This window comes from Crocodylus siamensis, chromosome 6 (assembly GCF_052110815.1).
Source record: "Crocodylus siamensis isolate JL-2025a chromosome 6, ASM5211081v1, whole genome shotgun sequence".
Classification (NCBI taxonomy): Eukaryota; Metazoa; Chordata; order Crocodylia; family Crocodylidae; genus Crocodylus; species Crocodylus siamensis.
Window position 1 is genome coordinate 9,291,290 of NC_143400.1, and position 23,842 is coordinate 9,315,131.

Here is a 23,842-nt window from a genome sequence, read left to right on the forward strand (position 1 = left end):
CAGATTTCGGACTCAGATCGATCCCCAGAGCCGCACTGACTTGCTTTCCTCTCCCCTTTGCAATGATGGTGGGATGGAGAGGAGAACCAAAAATTACAGAAGATTAGAGGCCATTTTAAATGGCATTGAGGAAAGAGGAAGTTGCAGCTCAGACCAGCGCTTTATCGGACATCTCCAAGTTAATGTATCGGCTCCCGAGGCTGGCACATGCCACATTCCCCACTTAATAGAGGGGGCAGGGTCTGAAGCCTTGTCAGCTGGAACAAGGACGATAAAGCATCAGGTTTCCTAAGCTCTGGGCCCCACCTCTATCAGCAGGAGATCCCTGGATTTTCAGCATATATATACATCTATCTGGCACCCAAGCATCCTTGCAGGGAGCAGCCCCAGGAGCAGGGATCGCTGCTGGTAGAGTAGGTCTCCTGAGCCCCGGCACCGGTCGCCACATGATGTGGGAACTCCGCTCTGTAGCCTTCACCCGCGCCGTCTTTGCCGAGTTCATGGCCACCCTACTCTTCATATTCTTCGGCCTGGGCTCTGCCCTCAGCTGGCCCTTGTCTCTCCCAACCGTCCTGCAAATCTCGCTGGCTTTCGGCTTGGCTATCGCCACGCTGGTCCAGGCCCTGGGGCACGTCAGCGGGGCCCACATCAACCCGGCCGTGACGGTTGCTTGCCTCATCGGCTCTCACATCTCCTTCCTCAGGGCTGTCTTCTATGTGGTGGCCCAGATCCTGGGAGGGATTGCTGGGGCAGCTATCTTGCACGAGATCACCCCTCCAGACATCCGGGGAAACTTGGCCATCAACAAGGTAAGGACTGTGCCATGCCAGCGTGGGACCTTTCAGGGGTACAGGAAGGGGGGGTGGTCAGGGTTGGGGGCTTAGGGAAGATGGGAGAGGCAAAGGGAGGACATATATCGCTGCCAGCAGAAAACAGGAGTCCTGGCGGTGGGGATTAGAGCCACCCTGCCCTGCGCTCAAGCTGCAAGACCCCACTCCCATCTAGTAATGGGAACAAAACCCGGGGGTCCCTGCTTGAAAATCTCCTTGCTCAGCCATACTTTCCCCAGTGCTAGGATTAGAAATCAGTCCTGTGCTCCGTTCATACACCATGGGCCAAATCTTACCCCAGCAATTAGGCACCTGAATGCAGTCCTATATTGTACCCGGCTCATATCCCTACAAGAACTTCAAAGCGCCTCGTTTTGTAATGCACCGTCATGTTACATCACAAGCAGCAGCGAGGAACGGGAGGATCCACCCATGTTTCACAAGCCCTGTTTTTCAGCGGCTCGAGCAGGGTGGAATAGGATCACACCGAGGCAGCTAATAGCTGGCATAGGATCTGGCTCCATTTGCTTTCAGGCATGGCAACAGACCCCCATAAGCCCTGGCTCCCAGTTCCCCCTTGCTCTGATCACTAGGACACTGCCACCAACCAAGGCCCAGGGAGGTGTCAGCTATAAAATGCCACTTTCCGATTGCTAGCAGCACACGTGGCAGTTCCTAGAACGGCCGGCTTAATTTAACCCTGGGAACATCCTGACTTGTGCGGGCGCCCTTCCTCCAGCCTCGGGCATCTCTGCGGGTGCAGCTTGGGTGGGGAAACATGCCTCCCCGCCATGTGATGTCCTGCCAGTGTTTTCAGGCTGCTGGTGCCATGCCAGGCTCCTTGGCACCAGGGCTAGCAGGGCAGGTTTTTTTTGGTTTTGTTTTTAATGCAATCAGTGCTTCTCATCAGATAATCCCCACTTACTTTGTCCTGTTCTAGTTTCTCACAGTACCCAATGGCCATGTCTGCCCTGGCGATGCCGTCGGTTAGCTTCCCTCACATTACTAAGACTGGACTCTGGGTTCAGACATGGTGCAACAACAAAACCACAGGAGTAAATAGGGAGGCGGTCCTGAAAGCTTTGACTTACAGGCATGAAAATCAGGGAACCCAAGGAGTTAGGATGAGGATGTCCCGCTGAACTACCACGAACATGGCAGCCTCCCTCCCCTGCCCCCTCGAGTCCCTTGACTCCAGGTTGTTCAACGCTTGGGAACATGGCTCTAACTTCCAGCCTGATCTCTTTTGCCATCTCCTCCCTTGCTTGCTCCAAGAGCCTTACGGCTAAGGGCAAGCAAAACTTGGGGCATCTGAACCCCAAGCTTGGGCCAGCAAGTAGGATGCCTGCCAAAGGTTTTGGAAGCATCTGAAGCCCCAGGTGCGGGTGGAGGATGTTTGCCAGTAGTAGGGACACTTATGGTTCTGGACTCTTGGATCTGGAATTAGTTTTGGCTGATTTGGCCTCAGATACAAATTCAATTTTTAAAAAAATCTCTTTTGCCATCTCCCTTGTGGAACCTTTTACACAGATACAAAGATGTCCCAGGCCAGATGCCATGAAGCCAGATCCCCCTTTTATATTCAGCACCCCCTATAACCCTCCCTCTGACAGCAAAGGGACTTTAAAGTGAGAGGCAACTACCTTTGCAACCACTTTATGTCCCCTTTAGGTTGCTAGAGTGGTGTAAAGGGGCCGCAGTTGAAGACGCTTGGCCCGCTCGGTTTAGTTTGCATTAGTCGGCTCCGCCGTCTGAGTCAGTGAAACTTTTATACTCTTTCACAGAATTGGCAATGATTGCACAAGGTTCAGGGCAAGTAGAAGCAGACCCTGTATCTTTGCAGAGATCTAGCTAGTTGAATTGAATCCAGGTCACTAATGCTTGAAAGCTTTTAGCATCCCTAAACTGTTTAATTCACAGGAATAGAGCTAACATCCCCTTTTAATTGCTTGTGAGTCCCACATCGGTGCTCACTGGGCTGTGTCTTTAGAAGTCAGCCAGATCAGGATGCTCACGGCTAAGGTTTGTACAGCAGACACAACGGTGAGCTCTGGGAAGCCAGCTCTTCCCAATCTTTGCTGAATCTTTTCACCAATAAACCTGCATTCTCAGTAAGGGAGTTACCAATATAATTATTTTGGGGGCATTATGCCTCCTGACTAACAGGTGGGAAAAAGTCCATTATAGACCCAGACTCATTTCCATTGGTATTAATCCAGAATTACTGCACTAAAGGACCCGATGATCTGTCAGGTCCCTTCCAGCCCCTAGCAGCTATGAAACTCTGAAAGCCTTGGGATCTCCACAAGCATGGCTGAGATTGGCTTTCATGGCAGATAAAGAGGTGAAGTGGTGGCAAGAACATCTGCATATACCCTCAGTATTCAGAAAGGTACATCTCAGGCTCCAGCAGGGAAAGCAGCACCCAGATAATATTTCGAGCATGCCTCAAAGCACCACTGGCACCACAAATTACTGACCTAACCAGCCGTATCCAGCAGTGCTGCTGGTTCTATGGGATTAAAAGAGAAAAAAAATCAAACTCTGCAACAGGGATGCTATCTCAAAGCAAGGTCAGATTCAGTTTAAACAGGGAAGCAATTGCAGGAAAGCCTCCACTCATGGTACAACGCATGTGTCCGGGTTTTTGAAAGAGTGAATCGGTGATTTTTTTTCCACGACAACAAAATAAAAGTGGGATTTCCAAAGACCTGATTTCTTTTCTTCTCAAACACAAAGGATGCAGATAAATGAATTGTTGATGCTGCTGTAAACAGAATTACACTGGTGTAAAACAGTAGTACAAGGATGACACAAACACTTAAACGGGGTTAACTCTGTCCACTCTGCTGGAGAATGACCTCTGGAAGAATCAGGGGTGCGATACAGCAGTGCATGTTTCATCTGTCCCCATCCATCCTGCTAAAGAGAGCTTTCCCAATTTGTTTCTGACTTCAGCCACATCCATTATTTGCCCAGATCTGCTTTAGACGATGATTCAAACCTTCAGGAAGGATGTGGCCTGAAGGACCTGGTTGGGGTCAGCCAGGAGATGCCTGGGGCCTCACCTGTTCCTGAGATGCTACCTTGCTCTTGTTTCAGCTGTACAACGAGACCACCACAGGACAGGCAGTCACCATGGAGCTCTTCCTCACCTTCCAGCTGGTCCTGTGCATCTTTGCATCCACGGATGACCGCAGAAGTGATAACGTGGGGTCTCCAGCCCTATCCATTGGCCTCTCTGTCGCCCTGGGACATCTCCTGGGAGTATGTGTCACAACCGCGTGGTGTAAAAACTCTTGTATTGTAGATCTGTTAGGCAACTGTATCCAAGACCTGCTGCTCTTTAACTAGACTGGCATCTCTAGAAAGAGAATAGGCCAGTGAAGAGACCTCGCGTTAATGAGGCCTCAGTTGGGCGCCTGGCTCTGGCAGCCTTCTTGTACAACCGTAAAGCCAATGAGAATCAGGCGGCTAAATACCTTCAAAACTTTGATCCGTAGCATCTTTGTGCTCCACGTGTAGCATGCAGTGGGGAGGGGGTTGCACTGCCCCAGTGTTCATGGTTTAAATCACCCTGCTACCATCCGGACAAAGGGGGCCATCTACATACTGAAGACAGACAGCTCTCCTAGGCAGGGTCAGGGGACACTATACTGTTGCTCTGCAGCTTTTAAGGGTCTCAAAGGACTTTGCAAAGATCAGTGATTCCCCACGGGAGGTGGATTCCTTAGGGCAAGGAGCTGAAGCAAAGGTGGGTAAAGAAAAATCTGCAAAGGAATCGGCCCTTTGTGTTTAGCGCTTAGGCTGTGCATTTTGCTGGAACTTATGGGCCCTCGGCACTGCCACTCTTCCAGCTGGAGACGCCGCGACGGGGTAAAGCGGCACCTCCTAGCTCTGAACACCCCCCATTCATCGCATGCAACAGCAACAGATTTGTGCGGACGTATTTTGCACCCTTGAGAGCTTTTGCACGCTGTTCGAATGCAGGGCCACACTCCTGCTCTCGCAGATTCATTAATCAGTCCCTGAGCAAACACTGGCCTGCAACGCTCCCTCCCCCCCCCCACAAATAAAGCCTCTCCCAGCAGAAGCCAGTCACATCTTTTCCAGCTGCGGGGGTCTTCCTCTGTGATGCAAGATGCATGAATGAAGGCTTCAGGACACGCAGGACTACCGATAGGGATAGAAACCACCGGGCACTCGCTTGCTAAAATAATGCAAGCAAGATGGAGGGTGAATCACTCCACTCCACAAGTGCATCATGCCGATCGCACACACCTATACACCCGATGGACTTCTGCTGCAATGCACGCTAATTAGCAGGTGTTGGAGCAGACTTGATTAATCAGCACCCTTTCTCTGTAAGGGTCACCAGATTAATCGAGCCTGCTGGAACATGCTCATTAGCACGCTCCAGCCCCCTCCGCATCACACGTAGCAGCACCCCCGCGTTTCAAAAGGCCTTAACTAAAGCTTGTCGAACGAACTTTAGTTAAAGTGCCCCCACCGCCAATGCGAAGCGCAGGGCGCTGCATACACATAGCACTGCGCCTCTGAGAGCCGCGCTAATTAAAGCACTGCCCCCCGCAACACGTGCATAGCTACCCTGGGACATTTCCAACCCTTCTCAATGCCAAAAGGGAATCACGTTAACAAACAACTCTGTTTCTTCCTAGATCAACTACACAGGCTGCTCCATGAATCCGGCCCGGTCTTTTGCCCCCGCTGTGATAGTGGGAGACTTCACTGACCACTGGGTAAGGATCCAGTTTCCACACCTCTTGGCCGTGCCAGAAACGTTCCCTGAGGCTCCCCAGTGATAACACTTCTAGGACCCCAAGAGCTAGCCCGGTTGCAAAACTACAGCAGCTAAGGGAGGTCCTCCTATTATACCAGGCTCGGGTTGCCAATAAAGATGCAGAGCTCAGCAGCCCTTGGTGGGGCAACTGGGGCCCTAACTGCCTATCCAAGCAGGCAGTGTTGCAACAGGAAAAGGGGCGTATGGTTTGCCCCTTTTGGCAAGAGGTGCCAAACCTCTGCAGAGTCTAGCTGGAGTTAATGCCAGACAAACCCCTCCTGATTCCCGGTTGAGTTGGGCTCAGTTCAGTCTTGCACCGGGTCTTTTGGGTGGGTTTGGGGGCACAACCAGACGTTTGCAGGCAATGAACCAAAAGAGCTGAGCTCGATTGTAACCCCCGCCCTACTCTGAGGCCTTACTCTAACCACTCAACACCATGCCCTTCCTGAGCCCTGGAGTCAAACATCCACCCCCACCTTTAACATAACCTCTAGGACCTGGGCTAAGAATAGAACAGCAAGAATCTGATCTCCCAGCCCTGTCCCACAGCTGAACTTCGAGCCATAAGCCACAAATGAGGAATAAACCCCCAGGAAGGCAGATAGCAAATCAGACTCAGCTGCAGGCAGGTTTCATGCCTATTCCAGGCTCCCTTCAATCAGCAGCTGCATTTTTATTCCTCTCTGCATGACTTCAGGTCTTCTGGCTGGGCCCACTGGTCGGGGCAGTGGCTGCCTCCCTAATCTACAACTACCTTCTCTTCCCACACACCAAGACGCTGTCCGAGAGACTCGCCATCTTCAAAGGCTTCGAGCCCGAGGAGGACTGGGAGGAGCGCGAAGCCCGCAGGAGACAATCTGTGGAGCTCCACTCCCCTCAAAGCATGCCCAGAGGCATGACAGAGAAGGTCTAGCCATGCCCACGTGGCTCCCTGCTCTACCAGAGCTAGCGGTACCCTCCGACACACGCCTCAGAGACAATAGTGCATTCAGACAAGTGGCAAGTATCCCCTAGGAGTACAGGGGCTGCCATCTGCCCGCATCTCCGGGGGAGATGCCCAGTGAGCCACCCTAGGCTTGCTCCCCTTGCAAGCTGACCCTCTAGCCCGGGGAACTAAACTTGCCCACCCAGCTTTCAATGTGGGGATGAAGGGCCAGGAACAAGTCATCCGTGCCCAAAACAGACACCAGCTCCTCCCAGGAAACTCTAGTGGCTTCGTGCTTAGCAACAGGACAAAAAACGCCCGGGTCACTTTCCCAGCTCTGCCATCCCTACACTGTGTAGCAAGTGACTTACCTTCTTTGCGCCTCAGTTTCCCTTCCGTTCAGTGAGGACACCACCTCCTAGCTCAGCGCGCTGCATGAATGCTCATTGCAAGTTTTGAACCTGCAAAGACGTCACGCAAGACTTTATTATTGCCGCTTGACGAGGTGGGGAGGTAGCCATGCTTCATTGCTCCCAACCTACCACCTGCCCCTTGCTCGGTGTAACCAGCATGTCTTCCATCACAGGCTCTCTGCACTTCTGTGGCAGCTGAAGCAAAGACAGTGTGAACCGTTCGGTGTCCGGACTTAAAATGCACCGATTCCCAAACTCTTGCCTTTCTGTAGGTTGAACTGCAGACGTCACTGATTTCAAGACAATTTGAACTAATAGAAAAAATAGCCTTTAAATCCCTGATTCTCTCTCTTTTTAATTCCTTGTTCTTCTTTGTTACTTCCCTACAGAAAAATGTAATCCAAGGTCTTCAGAAAACCCAAAGAAACTTTCACAGAATTTATCCCAGAAACAAGACGGGGTAAACAATTACTATTCCTCGTTCTATTTTTCCTTCCGGTACTAAATCTCTTCTGATTTAGACTTATTTATTATCTGTCGTGGCATATTAAGCGAAAATGAAACTAAACAGGGTGATGGAATATGGAGTTTTAAGTCTGAAGATGCGTTGCATTACTTTGCAAGTAAAGCACCTCAATGCTATTTGTACGTGTTTTAAATCGACCTGCATAAATCAAATAAAAATAAATGACAGATTGATTTACAGAGCATTTTTCATCCAAAATTGCTTTGCTGACTGCTTACAGGTGTGACACCTGCTATTCTTAGTCACACTGAACAGCAATTTACTCTGCAATTAGAACTAATAGAAGGAGGATCACAGGGATCATTCAAATGCTCCTGAAAAACAGCCACTTCTGGGGAGGAACAAAATAGCCTGCCTACCAGTAATACCACCTAAGAGATCTAGTTTGTTCAGGACAGTTACTTGGCAGGGGAGGTACCATGAAGTGATTTTTGGCTCAAGTGGTTTTACTGACCTAGCAGGGGAGAGCCCCTTCTTGGCTTTGAATAACTTGGTGCTGTTAGAGGGTGAAGACCTGTCCCTTGCACTGCGGGCAGGCTGACCCCTGCCAGAGTTTACTAAGGCCTCCCAATGGGAGGATCTCGGCTATACAATTTATGGCAATGGGGAATTGCTCTCTGGCTTGCTCCTTTGGCCTCTTGGCCCCAAACTAGGGAGCATCTGAAGTGCAAGCCTGACCTGCTGACAGCTCCACTGATAATTTGCACTGCTTGAGACTATGACCCAGTGAGTCATTCCAACTTTATACCACTGCAATTCAGATCAGAGACCTAACCCAGTGTCCCAGATGTCACATGGTCCTGGGAAAACCTTAGGACCAAGACAAAACGGTCTGCCTTTTTGTTCAGATAAATTACGACCCGGCAGGTCAATAGATTGATGGTGCATCAGCCTGGCTCATAACCATCTGTAACACCTTCTACAGATGGTGCCTATATCTATCTGTCTGCACCATGCATTATTCATTCATTCAGCCTTTGTCAAGCACCTCTGTATCAGGTGTGAGCACCAAATCAGAAAGGAAATAGAAACTGCTGTTCAAAAGCCTTTGCTCTCCCTCTCCCTTGCATCTGTGGGTTTTTTCCACTGGGCCCTGCAGCCCAAAGCCTCCAGCCCATTGCTTGTGGGGGTAATCAAAGGCTGAAGAGGCACTTTGTAAAGCAGTTTGAGATCCATTCTGTTGCCACACAAATGCAAGTTGGTTATCATTTGAGAAATGGCCACTCCCAGCCTCTCGGAGATGGCTCCAGGCCGTTATCATGAACCCACCCCGTTACCCTTCAGCAGCAATCAGTACCAGAATACTGCACGTCTTCAGTATCGCAGGAGATTTCACAGCGCCGGCTATTCCTCTTCCTGAACTCCTGTCCAGATCACTTTGGCTGTTACCCACCGATCACGGGTTTGAGCCCAGGGCAACCTCAGGTGGGACCCTAATATGCCTGTCATGGCCATGGTGCCGGTCAGGTCTCCTTCTCCAAATAGCACAGTCTGCAGAAGCTGTCTCACCCCCCAGGCACACAGCCACTCTTTTGCTTCTTTCTAGCCTACAGACAAGTTGCTGTTACTCAGTCGTGATGATGGTTTTGGCCCAGGTGGGTTTATTGACCTGCCAGGGGGGTTCCCATCTTCTCAGCCTTGAAGGACTTGGTGCTGTTAGAGGGTGAAGGCCTGTCCCTTGCACTGCGGGCAGGCTGGCCCCTGCCAGAGTCTACTAAAGCCTCCCTCTAACTTGCTCCTTCAGCCTTTTGGCTCACGGCAAGCGAGACTAGCGGTCATCTGAACTCCAAGACCTCCAGGCTTGGTGTTTGCATGAAGGAAGCTGCCATGGCTTTGGCAGTATCTGAAGCCTCAGACAGATGAGTCTGGGAGGAAGGAGACTTGCCGGTGGTAGCGCCACGCAGACTTGAACGACTGAGAATTTGAAACGGATTTGGCCTGAGACACAAAATGTAAAAGTATGATTATTAATACTATTATTAACAACAACAACAATAAAAATGTCATCAAGGCCTTCTGATGTTGGAATGCCATGCTTGTCACAGCATGGTAGTGGATGTCTGCACTACTGTCATTTTTCACACTATTTGGGGCTTTTCCTAACAGCCCAGCTTATTTCCATTACTAGGGGAGAATCTCTGCTCTCGTTTAAAACCAATAAAAGGATTTTTCTAGCCTCTAAGGTTGAAGAAAATGCTTGCAAACATGAACTATAGCAGCCAGGACATAAAAAGGCCAATAAAAAAAATGCAAGCACTGTTATTTTTTTAGTCAGTCACATGGTTTTATGGGAGACATGACCTGTGATGTCTGAATACCTGGACTGGCAATATGCATTTCCAAATCAGTATGTGTGCAACTGAGAAAAGACAGTAAAATCCCTTGTGTAGGTTGCAGACAGAAGAACTCAGGTTGCAGGCCAGATGAATTTGGAAAGGATACTGGGAAATCGGTCTGTGTGCACAAGCTATCTGCGGTTGCAATGCCTCTGTAAACAGTTGTGTTAACAGAGAGGTAATTCAGTTTAACAAGCATTCTCGGACTACTAGCCCTTCACCGCCAGAGACGTCAGTGTAAGACCAGTGTTTCTCAACCAGTGGGTCATGGCCACGAGGAGATCACAACAGACAAGCTAAAACTGTGCTACAAAAACAAAAGTGTTGCATGTTAAAGCAAAGAAATGCTCAGTCTCCAACTTTCCACTCACCCTTACTCTTCAAAGCAGGTATTTGCTGGTGACCTATCAAAACACGTGCCCCAATAAATTCTATAGGCTTTTTGCTCCTAGCTGGGATACCCTGTTGACTCTTACTTTTATAGTAAAAACAAAAGGGCTGCTAATGTACGACCTGAAAACCAGAAAAACATTATACTCCACAATTCAAGAGCATCTCTTGTGCCTAAATGCTTTAAGGATCCAGGCCTACAGGATCTGAGCAGAGATGTAGTTAGTCACTCTCTAGTCGAGGAGAAAGCAGGGTGGATTTGTACCTTACAAGTTAACCAAAGTGTATGTGCATATATGTGCACACATGCACATGTGTGTCTATATATTATATATATGTGTGTATGTGTGTGTGTGTGTATGTATATCTATATATGTCTATATATGTGTGTGCACGTGCATATATGCACATACATCTATATACACACACATACATGCATATATACATACATATGACACATACACACGTACACACATGCATATATATACACACACATACATACTTATACACACACATAAATACACACACACATATACACACACAAATATACACACACGCATATATATACATATACGCACACATAAATACACACACACACATATAAATACACACACACATATGGATGGATGTATGGATGGATGGATATTATATATATCATACACACACAATAAATGTTCTTCATCAGATGCTGTGAAAGTCCTTCACAGATCTACCCTGCCACTTACATTTTCTACCTCCCCTGAGCACAAGCACAAATTCCCTGAGAGGCAGTACTGTTACCCCTCCTATACTGATGGAAAAACTGGAGCACAGAAATGCACCCACTGTGTTAGCTTCAGAAACTATGCACCCCAGCTTCTGAAGTGCTAGCCTACCATCCCTAAATAGCAGCCCTGCTCTCCCAGACAACAGAGCCAGCATGGCCTCGTGAGTGCAAGCCTGTTGTGCAAGGTGCCAACATGGAATCTGCTGCTTTTGCAAGATCCAGCAGGAAGATAAGAGCGGCTGCTGAGAACTTCTTTTCTACCCAGAGACAGGATCACAACAAGTCCTTGCTCCCAGGTCATTTCCATCCGCAGCCAGCACCCTGCCCTTACAACCCACAGGGCCTACCAGCATCTGTTCCACACTTCTCTTGCCCCATCCTTCGTAAGCAGACGGCATTGCTGGTCGGTATCAAAGGCCAGCTTTGCATGCTGCCTTTGTGCCCGCTGGCTGAATTTCCTGTCCAACAGGGGCATCCGGGGATTTTCACACAGAACTGGAATTTCTGGGAACCTGAGCAGAGTGCAGAAAATAATACCGCTGTGCAGAGATTGCTAAGCTCAGTGTTAAACAGACTGTCTTGGAGAGAACAATAAACTATTTAATTATGCCGTGCTCTGGTACAGCAAGGAATAGATGCATACACATACATACCCTTGCGTGCACATGCGTGCACGCACGCGCGCACACACACACTGTAGTACTCCAACCCACATATTGCTTCCCTAACACAGCAATCAGCGCACCTCGCCTGTAGCCTCAAAGGATCACTATCATTCACATCTAACCTTAAGGCATAAAGTTTCTCAGTCCATCTATTTGGGGGCCCCAGGGACCCAGGTGCAAACCTGTGTGAGCAACAGATTTTTTTTTTTTTTTTTTTTTGGTTCAGGGGCTAGGCCAAAAAAACCTTGGAAAAGAAAATAATTTTAGGTCAATTCAGAATAAAAATGAAAAAAAAAAAATCCCTCTGCTTATTTTACTAAACACCATACATATACTGCATTTTGGATCAAATGAGGGAATGAGACAGAAGCCCACAAGGCAACCCCAGTCCAGCTCTTTCTCGTGCTTTAATTCAGTGGTGCTTAACCTCTGGCCCGGGGGCCAAATCTGCTGCAGAGTCATTTGGCCCACAGCACTCCCCAGAGATCTGGAAATATGGCAGCAGAAGAGCAGTGGGAACATTATTTGCTGCAAGTCCCAGTGCTGTCACTGCCCCCTCCAAGTTTCTGATCCATGGGGAGCCCCATAGACCCCTGCACCGGATCACACCAGCGCATGGAGCTGGGGCACAACCAAATCCAGCCAGATCCAGTGCATGGTGTCAGGCCGGAGCACAGGGTGACTGCAGCACACCAAGCCGGTGCACCACAAGGCACCTGCTGACCTACCCTGCACTGGATCAGGCCCACAAACCAGCCCCACGCTACTCAGCCACTTGTGGGGCCAGATAGGTCAAAAACACTGCTGTGCTAATTTGTTCTTTGCTTCCCAGGGCAGAGCAACAGGTGCCTGACTGAGACCAGGGACTATGCGGTTGTCTGCCTGTGTGAACCTGAGATTCCCCTGCCAGGGAAGCAAAGCCACCGGGCCAGATTCTGGTGCAAAGGAGGGTTGACATGGCATCCTGCCCACTGTGCACTCACTTTGCGCTTACATTCACATGGAAATGAAGGAAGGGGACCCCCCTGCCTTCCAAATGTCTCTCCTTTTCCTGGATCCGCTTTTTTCTTAGCTGGGCCCTGCAACAATCATGGGAGAGTTTAAATGTCAATGGGTCAGACAGGGCCAGGGATGGGGCATTTCAGCAGAAGCACTGGCTCCCCAGGGAAAATCTGTTCCTTGGTGGCTCCTTCCCAAGGCCAGTTCCCATTGTTTAGCAGCTGCAAAAAAAAAGCAGGGTACTTAACCTGTGCTTGGACAATACCTGAGGGGCATTTTGCAAATGCAATGAAGCAAATGCCCTTAAAGAGGTGACAGGGTGAAGGTTAGAAGTCAGGTGTCCTGGCTTCTAACCCCAGCTCTACCCCTGGCCACAGTGTGACCTCATGCCCCCACCATGCATCTGTCCCACTGGGATAATAACATGGAGCTATTTCATAAGGGGCTCGGGATGCTTCAGGAATGATTAGGAGCACAGGAACTTCCACGCTGGATCAGCCTTGAAGCACGCACAGTCACACAGCGCCCAGCAACTTGCACGCACGGTCACGCAGCGCCCAGCAACTTGCAGAGACATCACTAATAAAGAGAGGAGACCCAGTGTTACTGAAGGAATATTAACATTTAATATTTACATAGCAGCTTTGCTGTTTCAGAGCCAGGCGGGGGTTCATAAAACCATACGGTGTGGCTTCCCAACCCCACATAACTGATCTTCCCCTGGGAGCTACTACTGCCATCCGTCCCCTACTGCTAAATTCCCAAGACCCATGTGGAAGATTGGAGCTGGGCCACATCCTCTCCACCCACACAGCTAGATCAGGGCTGGACCATACCCCTTCTCCCCATGGGGCTGGATAGGGTCCAAAACACCCTCCTGCTCCCCTGGAACAGCCCCTTCCCCATGAAGCCAGGCCATGCACCCTCCACCCCTGCAAGGCCAGGTTGGGCTGGGGCAACCCACTTCCACCGCCAGATCAGGGCTGTGCTACCCCTGCCCCGCTCCACGTGGCTGGATGGGGTGCCAGCTTGGGACCACCCGTTGGATCCAGCCTGCAGAGGGACCAGGCACCACCCCTCTGGCCCACCAGGCAAAAAGTTTGGGCACCACTTTAAGAAAATCATCCAATCTTGCCAGTGATGGAGAACCTATCATAGTGCTCGCTAATCCGTTCCCCTGCTTAATCACCTTCGCTCTGAGAAAGCTGTTCCTTGTCCTTGACTAAATGTGTCCAGCTTCAGTTATAGTTTCATAGTTATTAGCGTTGGGAGAGACCTGTTAGATCATAGAGTCTGATCCCTGCCCTGGGCAGGAAAGAGCGCTGGGGTCAGACGACCCCAGCCAGGTGCCTGTCCAATCTCCTCTTGAATATTTCCAAGGAAGGGGGCAGCACCACCTCCCTTGGAAGCCTACTGCATATTTTGGTGACCCTCACTGCAAAGAACTTTTTCCTGATGTCCAGCTTGAATTTACTCTCTTTTAATTCGTGTCCATTGTTTCTAGTTACCCCGACTGTCGCCCTGGTAAACATCGTATCTCCCACTTCCCGCTGACCCCCCCGTTGAGTTCGTAGACAGCCACAAGATCACCTCTCAGCCTCCTCTTGTGGAGGCTGAAGAGGTTCAGGTCTCCCAATCGGTCCACATAGGGTTTTTCCTGTTGGCCTTTAACCAGACGATGGCCCTCCTCTGAACCCTCTCCAGGTTATCCACGTCCCTGCTGGAGTGCGGCGACCAAAACTGGACGCAGTACTCCAGCTGCGGCCTGACCAGTGCTGTGTAGAGGGGAAGTATCAGCTCCCTGGACCTGTTTGTGATGCAACTACTTATGCAAGAAAGAGTGCGGTTAGCTTTACTTATTACCTCCTCGCATCGGTGATTCACGTCTCAGTGGGAGAAGGGGACCTGGATGTCAGTGCTGGTTGTGTAATGCTGGAGAAGCCTTCCAGTGTTCACACCCATCAGGCAGACAGAGAAAGCATCTCTGATTCAGCTTTCCGTAGCTTGCTTGTCTCTGAGCAGGAGCGTGAAGGGAGAAGGATGAACGACTCCCATTCCTCCCCAGTGCAGCCTTGGAGTTTCCTTGTTCATGTCACCTCGATTCCCCACCTTCACATTCAGGCTCAATGGAAGATTGTTACAGAGCAGTCGCGTTTGAGCATGATAACACCAATCCTAGAATTATATTGCTAGTAGCCTCCAAAAGGGACGCTATGAGGCTGTCCTTAATAGTAAGAATGCCTTTTATTCCTGTCCTGCCCAGGCAGAAGGCAGGGCAGGGTGGTCACTGAGCCTTGAGTAGGGTCAGCCTACGTGTCAATCATTTGCCTGCTGGGAAATTGCAGCCACTTCTGGGGCAGAACACAACCGTGACTAGCAACACCACATATGAGTTCCTGGGGAAGGAATCAGGTTTATGGCATCCAGCTGAAACTACAAGTAGGAATTAAGGGAAGTGGAAAGCAATTAACTCACATTGGAAGCTGGCCAGGGTATACTGAAAAACTAGCTTGCGAAACTTGCACCAAAATATGCCAGCAGGGCCAGATGTGAGAGGTGTTTCTAGATTACAGACACTATTTTCCTTTTGTAATTGTGTCCTGATCAGGTGAACTGGAGAAATGTGGGTCTCATGCGCTGGACTAGAAGAAATCCTCTGTCACTTATAATTTTAGGCCGTGCACTTGGACCTTCTGGGCAGCAGAAGCAGCACGCAGCTCCGGACAGATGGCGCTTCCTCTTGCAGTAAAGGAGAATCGCCCAAGTTTTTGCAATATGGAGCACTGGATATGTGCACTTCTGATTCCACCCAGTAGAGAGGGACATGCACACTGGGCAGATCATTAAAATGCCTTTGAGTTTATAACATCTTTAATCCCGAAGGGATTTTTAATGGCTTTGTCTGGTAAGAATGGCTCACCCAAGCTGCAATGCAGCCTCCTTGAAAGTGGAGCATGGCAAGTCCTGGCAATGCAAGGTTTTCACCAGGGAAGTTTAAATGGCAGGGAAGGTTTTGGGGGAGACTGAATATCATTAGCCAAGTTAGGATTTAGCCAGAAATGGGGGGCAGGCAGCCCAGTCCTTGCAAAGTCATGAGATTTTAACAATTAGGAGGCACATCAGAAGCTTAGCTGCGAGCGTTATTCTTCCCGGAGAGCTCGGGAATGAAGGAGCAGCCCTGGCACGGCTGCCCCACAGCGCACAGTTCTGAATCCCATGGTCTTTTAAAGCCAGATTTTTTTGTCTTTGTATGGGCAAATTTGGGGTCGGGCAACAGGACCGCAAGGCCGTGGAAATCAGGAACGAACCCATTCAGAGTCAAGTACTTTACACAGACACCTCAGAGCTTCCAGTCTGGCAAAGCAACTGGTAAAATGAAAGAACTAAAAGCCGCAAGATAAAATGCACCCCTCCAAGTTAAAAGCAGCGAGAGCTCCAGCCCTGTCCAGCAGCCAAACCGCGGTGCTCATAAAATTTGTATGCAAAGGTAACGTACTTATAAAACCAGGCTCTGAAAAGAGCACTGAAACAAAGAAATGGAGGGAAACCCGTTCCTAAAAGAGCCTGAAGCTTCATTTCCAAGGAATCGACCTGAGAGCCTAAACCAGGGGTTATGCAGATTCCCCAGCTCCAGCAGCTCCCACTGTAATACCGGTGGCCTGAATTCAGCACCCGATATGCTGCACTCTCCAGGGTACCACAGCTGTTAACCAGGTGCAACCATGGCACTCCACGAACAACCTGCCTATAATAAGCACCTGACCCCTGATACATTAGCACAAAGCAGGGAGGTCTGTACCGATCTTAAAAGTTACCCCAGATTTCCCCTGGCGACCACAGAAAAGGACATTGTCACCTTAAGTCTAAAGCAGAGAAAACAGATCCACGCTGCAAAACAAAGCACGCTACAGCACCTTGCAAAAACTGTTGAACAGAAGTGAAGGCAAAGCAAGGCTCCGGGTATCATTATGCAACCTGTTATCTAACGACCACAGGGACATTCAATAGGGGCCATTGTTTGCAAGAAGAAAAGAGAAAAAAACGCTACCGATGCCTGAGTCACTCTCTCGCTAAGAGGCGCTGAAGTTATTTTCAGCTCAAAACTTTTCCAGCCGCACATGAGAATTTGGGAGGACTGGCCAGTGCCTGGCTCCGCCCACCAGGATGGTTAGACAGCTCCCTGCAGCTCTTGTGGATGTATATATACAGGTTTGGTCCAGCACCCGGCTACAGAGAGCAGAGCCCTGAGAGCCAGAAGAAAGCTGCACCTTCCTTCTCTCCATCATCCCACTTCTGCTTCCACCATGAGGAAGGAAGTCCTCACCCTGGCTTTTGCTCGCGCCGTCTTCGTTGAGTTCCTCGCAACGCTCATCTTCGTCTTCATCGGCCTCGGCTCGGCCCTGAAATGGCCCTCAGCCCTTCCCAGCATCCTGCAGATCTCGCTGGCTTTTGGGCTGGGCATCGCCACCCTGGTGCAGGCGTTTGGCCACATCAGCGGCGCCCACATCAACCCAGCGGTGACTATCGCCTTCTTTGTGGGCAACCAAATCTCCTTCTTCCGGATGCTGTTCTACGTGGTCGCCCAACTAGTTGGTGCCATCACAGGGGCGGGCATCCTCTACGGAGTGACCCCAGCCAATACCCATGGAAATCTAGCTATTAACGCGGTAAGTGCCCTCCTACCTTGCGATGATTCATGGTGCTGGTGGCCTCGGCTGCCTCGTGTGCAGGTTGCCACCCTCATGTGAGGATGGGAACCCCCCAGCGCAAGCTGAGACTGGAGGTGGATGATCTCTGGCTGAAGCACCTGGGCACTGGCACCCCTTTGCGCTGAGGGAGAGGGCTGGGAGCAAGAGGTAGGCAGCCTCGGCATAGCCAACCTGCGGATTGACACGACAGGTTGATTATGCCACATAATTAGCAGGGTGGTTTTTTCTGTGTTTTTAATAAGTGCTTCTCCTATCCTGAGGGCGTGCATGAGTCACCTGCACCAGAGATGCGTTGCAGTCACCTGCAGCCTCCTGCCGAGTAGGGTAGGGGAAGGGACTGGGCAAGGACTGGAGGGGACCTCAGGTAGACCACCATGGGCCCACATGAGGTGAGAGGCCAAAGGTTGAAGGACCTCCCGAGACAAGAATGGAAGGAGGTTACGAGCCTGCTCAGACCAGCGTGACAAAGGCAGCAAGGAGACCTTTTGGGTCAGGACATTAGGAGCCATCATAGCCAAGGATGATGAGAGGCTGGGGATCCTCTTCAGTCTAGTACAGGAGAGAAGACCGAGGTTGGAAGCCCCTTTGGCTAATATATAGGGTAGGTTTAGCTTGCATGGAGGTGCTTGGAGATCATTTCCTGCAGTATGGAGAGGCCACCCCATGGAGCAGTATAAGGAACTAGACCAGCATAGGTAGGAGCTTGCAAGACTAGTACGAGGCATTTTGTTGCCTCCCAGCACCCAAAATCAGCCCTGAGCAAAGCTGGGATGTGTGCGCCGGCACCGCAGCCCCCAAGAGACCCTCTTCCCACTGCACCTGAGCTTCGTCCCTGCCCCGGGGGCCGGAGCCTTCTGGCGCTTGGCTCATTAGAGACAGCAGCAGCTGCACTGACCTGGTGATGGAGAGCCATGGGATCTCCAGCTCCCCTGCAGTTTTCTCCCCACAGATTGCCCATATCCTCCCTGCAGAGCTGACAGGTGCTGGCAGTTTGGGTGCATTAGCTATCAAAGAGAAAAGGGCTTTGCAAATGCCAGAGAGAGAGAGAGGCAGGCCGACAGAGGGGACTTCCCAATTAGGCAGACAGAAGACAGCTAATAATCCTATCCTCTCTCAGCCTTCGCTTTTCTAAGCTAAACAAGCCAAGCTCCTATCATTTCCCAGTGGAAAGCAGGCTCCAGAGGGAATCAGATTCCTCCCTCCTCCTCCTCCCCACCTGGCCTACAGGGGCAGAAAAAAATCTCAGGGGGTCCGTCTTGTTTGCAACTCACTGGTTGCTTCTCTGGTCATAAAACCCATCCTCACCATTAAAATCTGCAGGACCTGTCCTGCTTCTCCAGCGTGACAGCCACATGGCCCACTTCAGCTCTCTGTCACACCACGTCTCACCCCCCTTGAGTCCATTCCTTCAGAAATCACCCATGCCCTGGGCCTGTTCACTCTCAGGCTACCAAAACCAGTGGTCCCCTTCTGGAAAAGGCCCAGCACCGTCTTTTCAATGAGACCATGAATCACGTCTTCTCCTTGAGGGTGGTACAATTCTGGGCTTCCGTCCAGCCTGGAGTTATGTCAAGTTGGCAAGTTCCCGCCTCCAGGGCCATGTCCATCAGGATTAGGATGTGCAATCCCAGATCCTTTCCAGCAATGCCAGCAGAAATAGATGCAGTTCTACCAGCAAAATATGCTTTTACTGGTATGGTTTGTTCTTCTCGGGGACAAGAGAAGGAAGGGAGCTGGACCTCAGGGTGGTTTTACCGATGGAGCTGCAGCTGTGCCTTGTCCATAGGACAGAGCTCCCGATTCAGGCATGGCCCCATGCAAAGCAGCCTTTGGAGGGCTCTTCTATCTGGCTCAGCCCAGCAGCCAATTAACTGTCATTCTTCCTTGTTTGCAGCTCAACAACAACATAACTCCCGGCCAGGCACTGGTAGTAGAGATCCTTCTCACCTTCCAGCTGGCCATGTGCATCTTCGCCTCTACTGACAACCGTCGGACCGACAACCTGGGCTCTCCCGCACTGTCCATTGGCCTCTCTGTCTGCTTGGGCCACTTGATAGGGGTGAGTGTCTGCACACGGGGCCTCCTGAGGGTATGGGGCACCAGACCTGGCTAGGAGGGACGTTCCCAGTTGCCTTTCCCTGTAAACAGCACTGCAGTGAGGGGGGCAGGAGGACTGGCTCTTGGAGGGGGCTTCCAGCTACTCTAAAGCCAGTTTTTCCCAGCAGCAGGGAGATAAGCAGGACACCACGTACAGGCAGAGGGGAACGATGGCAGCTCCCATCCCAGCCTCTTCCAGCAAGACTCTTTGCTGCGCTGGCCTTGGGAAACTTGTAGCTACCCCAGCTCTAGCCCTTCCCAAAAGGAGGCACTGTAGAGAGGGGGGAAGAAGAGGAGCTCCCAGCCTCACCACTGGCACCCAACTGGAGGTCCCGATCTGGCACCCAAGGCAGGCATCCAGCCATGTGGAGGGGGGCAGGGGCAGCCCAGCCCTCATCCAGCTGTGCGGTGGAAGTGGGGTTGGCCTGGCAGGGGTGGAGGGGGCACGGCCTGGCTTGCCCACCACTCCTAGGAAAGGGGCTGTAGTAGGAACAGTGTAAGAAAGCCAGGTGGGACAGTCCTGGGATGGGGAAAGACCTGTTACTCCTTTTGCATAGGGCAGAAAGACCAGAATGAACCTTAATTCCCCCTGTCCCTTCTGCCCCTGACAGATCTACTTCACTGGCTGCTCCATGAATCCTGCGCGATCTTTTGCGCCATCTGTCATCATGAGACGGTTCAGCAGCGCCCACTGGGTAAGGACCGGCCTCCTGGCTCCCGTCACAGCCGGGGCTGGTAGTCGCAGGGGAGAAGGGAAGGCTGGGCGACCTGCTGGCTCACCAGCATGGGTCTTCATTCGGAGGGCAACTCTGCTCCATGCAGGGCTTATTTCTCCAGGGGAAAGGTGGTATTTGAAGTAGACAAGCGACGTAGGGTGGGGCAGGAGCTGGAAGGTCTGGCTTCGCAGAGAAGGTAGGTTTAGATCAGGGGCGGGCAAAATGCGGCCCGGAGGCCAGATGCGGCCCGCCAGGCCATTCCATCTGGCCTGAAAAAATGTAGAAAATGAATATTTATCGGCCTTGGGCTGCCTGTCACGCAGCCCTTGATGGCGTGCTGAAACTCAGTCAGCAGCCCTCTGCTCAAAATAATTGCCCGTCCCTGGTTTAGATTAACAAAACAGAAGCCGGTCATGGGGCAGGATGAGTGGGTTTTGACCGGCACTAAGAAAGGGCTTGGGTACCTCCATGTTCCCTCTGGCCTGCTCCTCCTCCTGGGTGTGTCAGTGTGTATGTGTGCATGTGAATGTGTATGTGTGTACAGGGGTGACCCTTAAGAAATATCAGGTTCATAAAAAAAAAAAAATGAAAACCAAAGTTTCATTGAACCTGCCAGGCCTTCAACCACAGTACCAGCCTTTCCCAACCTTAACTTATAGCTTTGTTCCAGAGAAGGCTACTGCTCAGCAGTTATTATGAGCCACTCTGAGCCTTTCTGGATAGATCGGGATATACATCTAAATAATAATGACTAGACACCTGATCTTTGTTGCGCTGGATGCTATGCAAACATAGGAGAAAACCCTTTGGGTTTTGCACCCCCAGGCGCCTGGTGCAGTGGATTAGGTGGAGGAGGTAGGTGCAGTCTTGCTACCAGAGCTAAGGAGAGCTCTGCTTCTTTAGCCTAGAAGGGCAAAAGGGGACGGCGCATTCCCTGTGCCAATGCCACAAGAAGGGGAACAGTGTCAATGCAAGAACATGCAGGCACACGCCAGCCATAAATAACAACAGGGAGGAAACGGGATAAAAGTTTCCTCACCATCAGAGGGGCGAGGTCCTGGAACATATTTCCAAGAGTAGGGCAGGCGTGGTAAAAGCAGGCAAGCAAACGTTTTTCAAGGTAGGCCTTGATGTGGTTGCCGGGGGGCAGCAAGAGCCTGAGCGTGCTCCCCTGGCATATCTGTATTCTAGCGCTAGGTCCTCCTTCCTCTTGAGCTGATGGTGGCACCCCTCTGAAATCCCTTTCCTGCTTCCAGGTCTTCTGGGTAGGACCCATCCTTGGAGCAGTCCTGGCTGCGCTGCTGTATTTCTACATTCTGGTTCCCTACTGCATGAACATGCCTGACCGGATAGCCATCGTGAAAGGCACCTACGAGTCCGAGGAGGAGTGGGAAGAGCAGAGGGAAGAGAGGAAGAAGTCCATGGAGCTCACCTCCCCGTAAGTGCAAGCGCTGGAGAGAAGCGGAGGAGGAAGGAGGACAATGAACAATCCCAGAACCATAGGCTAAATACAAGGCCTCACACCTCAAAACCATTTTTATCCAAGAAAGAAAGGGGCACCAATCTGCATATATAACCTGCCCATGTGATTACGAGTGCAAGTCCTGCACATATTCCTAGCCTAACTATAGACGGCTACACCCAGCAGAGGATGGTCTGCTACTGGCAGGACTTCTGCCGTTCCACGCAGCTATATTCTTGACCTTGTAGACGAGAGGTCTTTATTTCTCTCCCACTCCAGACTGAAGGAGCCATTATACAGGCCTGAGACCACATCCTTCCTGCAGCCAGAGCTCCTGCCAATGTCTAGTGGGAGAAAGGGACTGGACACTGCATGAGTACAGAGAAGGGAGTCTGCTTCTGCCTTCCTCTGATGGACCTGATAGCCAAAGTCTCATTTTCTTTTTCCCCTTAGGAATAGTTGCTTTTTCCCCTGCGTTAGCAGGTATGGGTGACTCCTGTTCATTGGCTGCAGCAGGAGAACATCTTTTTGGCCTTTCTATTTGGATCTCTGTAACATATGCCATTATTTATTGTAAATAAAAGAAAAAGTAAGAGATTTAATTTAATTTAAAAAAGCCAAAAGAGGCAGCGTGGCTGAGGTCTGTGGGTCACAAAGGGTTAACCTTGCAAGCAAAGCAGCCGTGCAAGCAAAGCGGCCTTAAGAGAGAGAAAAAAATGCTTAGTGCTGCAGATACCTAAATGAAGCAACCCCCTGGTATGAATAATGACCTCCATTTTTGCAGAGGGGGGAAACTGAGGCATGGAAAAAGGCATTAACTGGGTGTGCTTTCCAAGTTCGATCCTGGTTGGATACCCCAGAACCAGCAGCATTGCTTGTCTGTGGTAGCAGAGCAAGTCATGATAGAGGGGACTGGATTTCGGGGTCCCCAGTGGCAGGCTCGGCCTGGGAAGGGCTGGATCTGGTGTCCCGCCTGTTCAGCACATGACATAATTTCCACGTTGGAGCAGAGGTCACAGCCAGAGCTGGGTGATATTTTGTGCCTATACTTTGGCCGTGGTTCCAGGCAGGGACATGCAACACTAGGTAAGCTTCCTTCGCGTGTTTTGCTGGGTTGGCTTAGCCCTGAATCTGCTCTACCAGTTCTCCCACGCAGCTCGGCGCTGACCCGCGATGCTTCCCACCCCCGTGCCACAACTGCTGTGCTGGGCGCACATGCTCCCGGTGCAGCCCAGCACACACCTTCGTTCTGACCTCCCGCCACACACCTGTTCTTCCAGTTCTGCCGCTCACCTCTGCCACCGAGCCTGGGTCCTGTCCAGCACTGCCTGTGCACTCCTGATCCTGGATATCCCACCGCCACCCACACAGCTCTGCCAGTACCCCCCAGTCCTGACCCATAACCCCCACAACCCAGCTCACACAGCCATAGGCTCCCCCACCCTAGCCATACCCATTGCTTTTTATTTATCGATTGATTTTTAATTTTGTCTCTGCCGAATCGGCTCCAAATTCTCTCAGCTGAGCAGAGCTCAGTTGTGCCAGTCCAGGCAGCGCGACCCCCGCAAGCCTCCTGCCTCCCACACTCTTCAGCCCAGGGCTTCAGATCCTCCCAAATCTGCCGCAGCATCCCCCAGCCTGGAAGCCTTGGCGTTCAGATGGCCCCTAGCCTTGCTTGCCCTGAGCCAAAAGGCTGAAGGAGCTGGCTAGAAGGGAAGTCAGAGAGCAAACCCCCTTCCCCATAAATGATGTAGCCGAGATCTGCCCATTGGGAGGCATTATAAACTCTCGCAGGGGTCAGCCTGCCCGCAATTGCAAGGGACAGGTCTCTACCTTCTAACAATACCAAGTCCTTCAAGGCTGAGAAGAAGGGGATCTCCCCTGGGCCAAAAAGCCATGGCATCATGGTGCTGCTGACCTGCTGATATCCCAATAGCTCCCGAACTAGTGTCCTCCTGCATCCGCAGTCCTGACAGGTGCCACATCGCAGGTCTGCGGGTCCCTCTAGCTATCACAGTCCTGAACTCCCTAGTGGAGATTTGGGATCAACAGAGCTGGGTATTGTTATCCTAGCAGAGTCCTCCAATGTGGTATCTAGGGCAGGCCTTGCTAAACTTATACCTGGAACTAAAGAGCAAAAAAAAAAAATAAAAAAAATCACCTTTTCCCAGACCTGTACAAACTCCAGTGCAGTTATAGCAGGGGCG

General features: G+C 50.9%; 2 protein-coding genes across 3 annotated transcripts; both read left to right on the top strand.

Annotated features, from left to right (window-relative positions):
• Positions 1 to 320: 320 nt before the first annotated feature.
• Positions 321 to 7,657, top strand: LOC149860915 (aquaporin-2-like). Of its 2 annotated transcripts, none has more exons than XM_090051364.1 (4): positions 321 to 809; positions 3,933 to 4,097; positions 5,510 to 5,590; positions 6,329 to 7,657. In XM_090051364.1, the coding sequence occupies exons 1-4, from the start codon at positions 447 to 449 to the stop codon at positions 6,542 to 6,544; spliced, it is 825 nt and encodes a 274-aa protein (XP_089907490.1). In that variant the 5' UTR covers positions 321 to 446; the 3' UTR covers positions 6,545 to 7,657. The 2 variants fall into 2 exon arrangements, with proteins under 2 accessions (XP_089907490.1, XP_089907491.1); XM_090051365.1 differs by having other exon boundaries at positions 7,359 to 7,657.
• Positions 7,658 to 16,866: 9,209 nt separating this feature from the next.
• AQP5 (aquaporin 5) lies at positions 16,867 to 22,181 on the top strand. Its single transcript, XM_090051592.1, has 4 exons — positions 16,867 to 17,318; positions 19,255 to 19,419; positions 20,069 to 20,152; positions 21,430 to 22,181. The coding sequence occupies exons 1-4, from the start codon at positions 16,956 to 16,958 to the stop codon at positions 21,613 to 21,615; spliced, it is 798 nt and encodes a 265-aa protein (XP_089907718.1). The 5' UTR covers positions 16,867 to 16,955; the 3' UTR covers positions 21,616 to 22,181.
• The last annotated feature ends 1,661 nt before the right edge of the window (positions 22,182 to 23,842 follow it).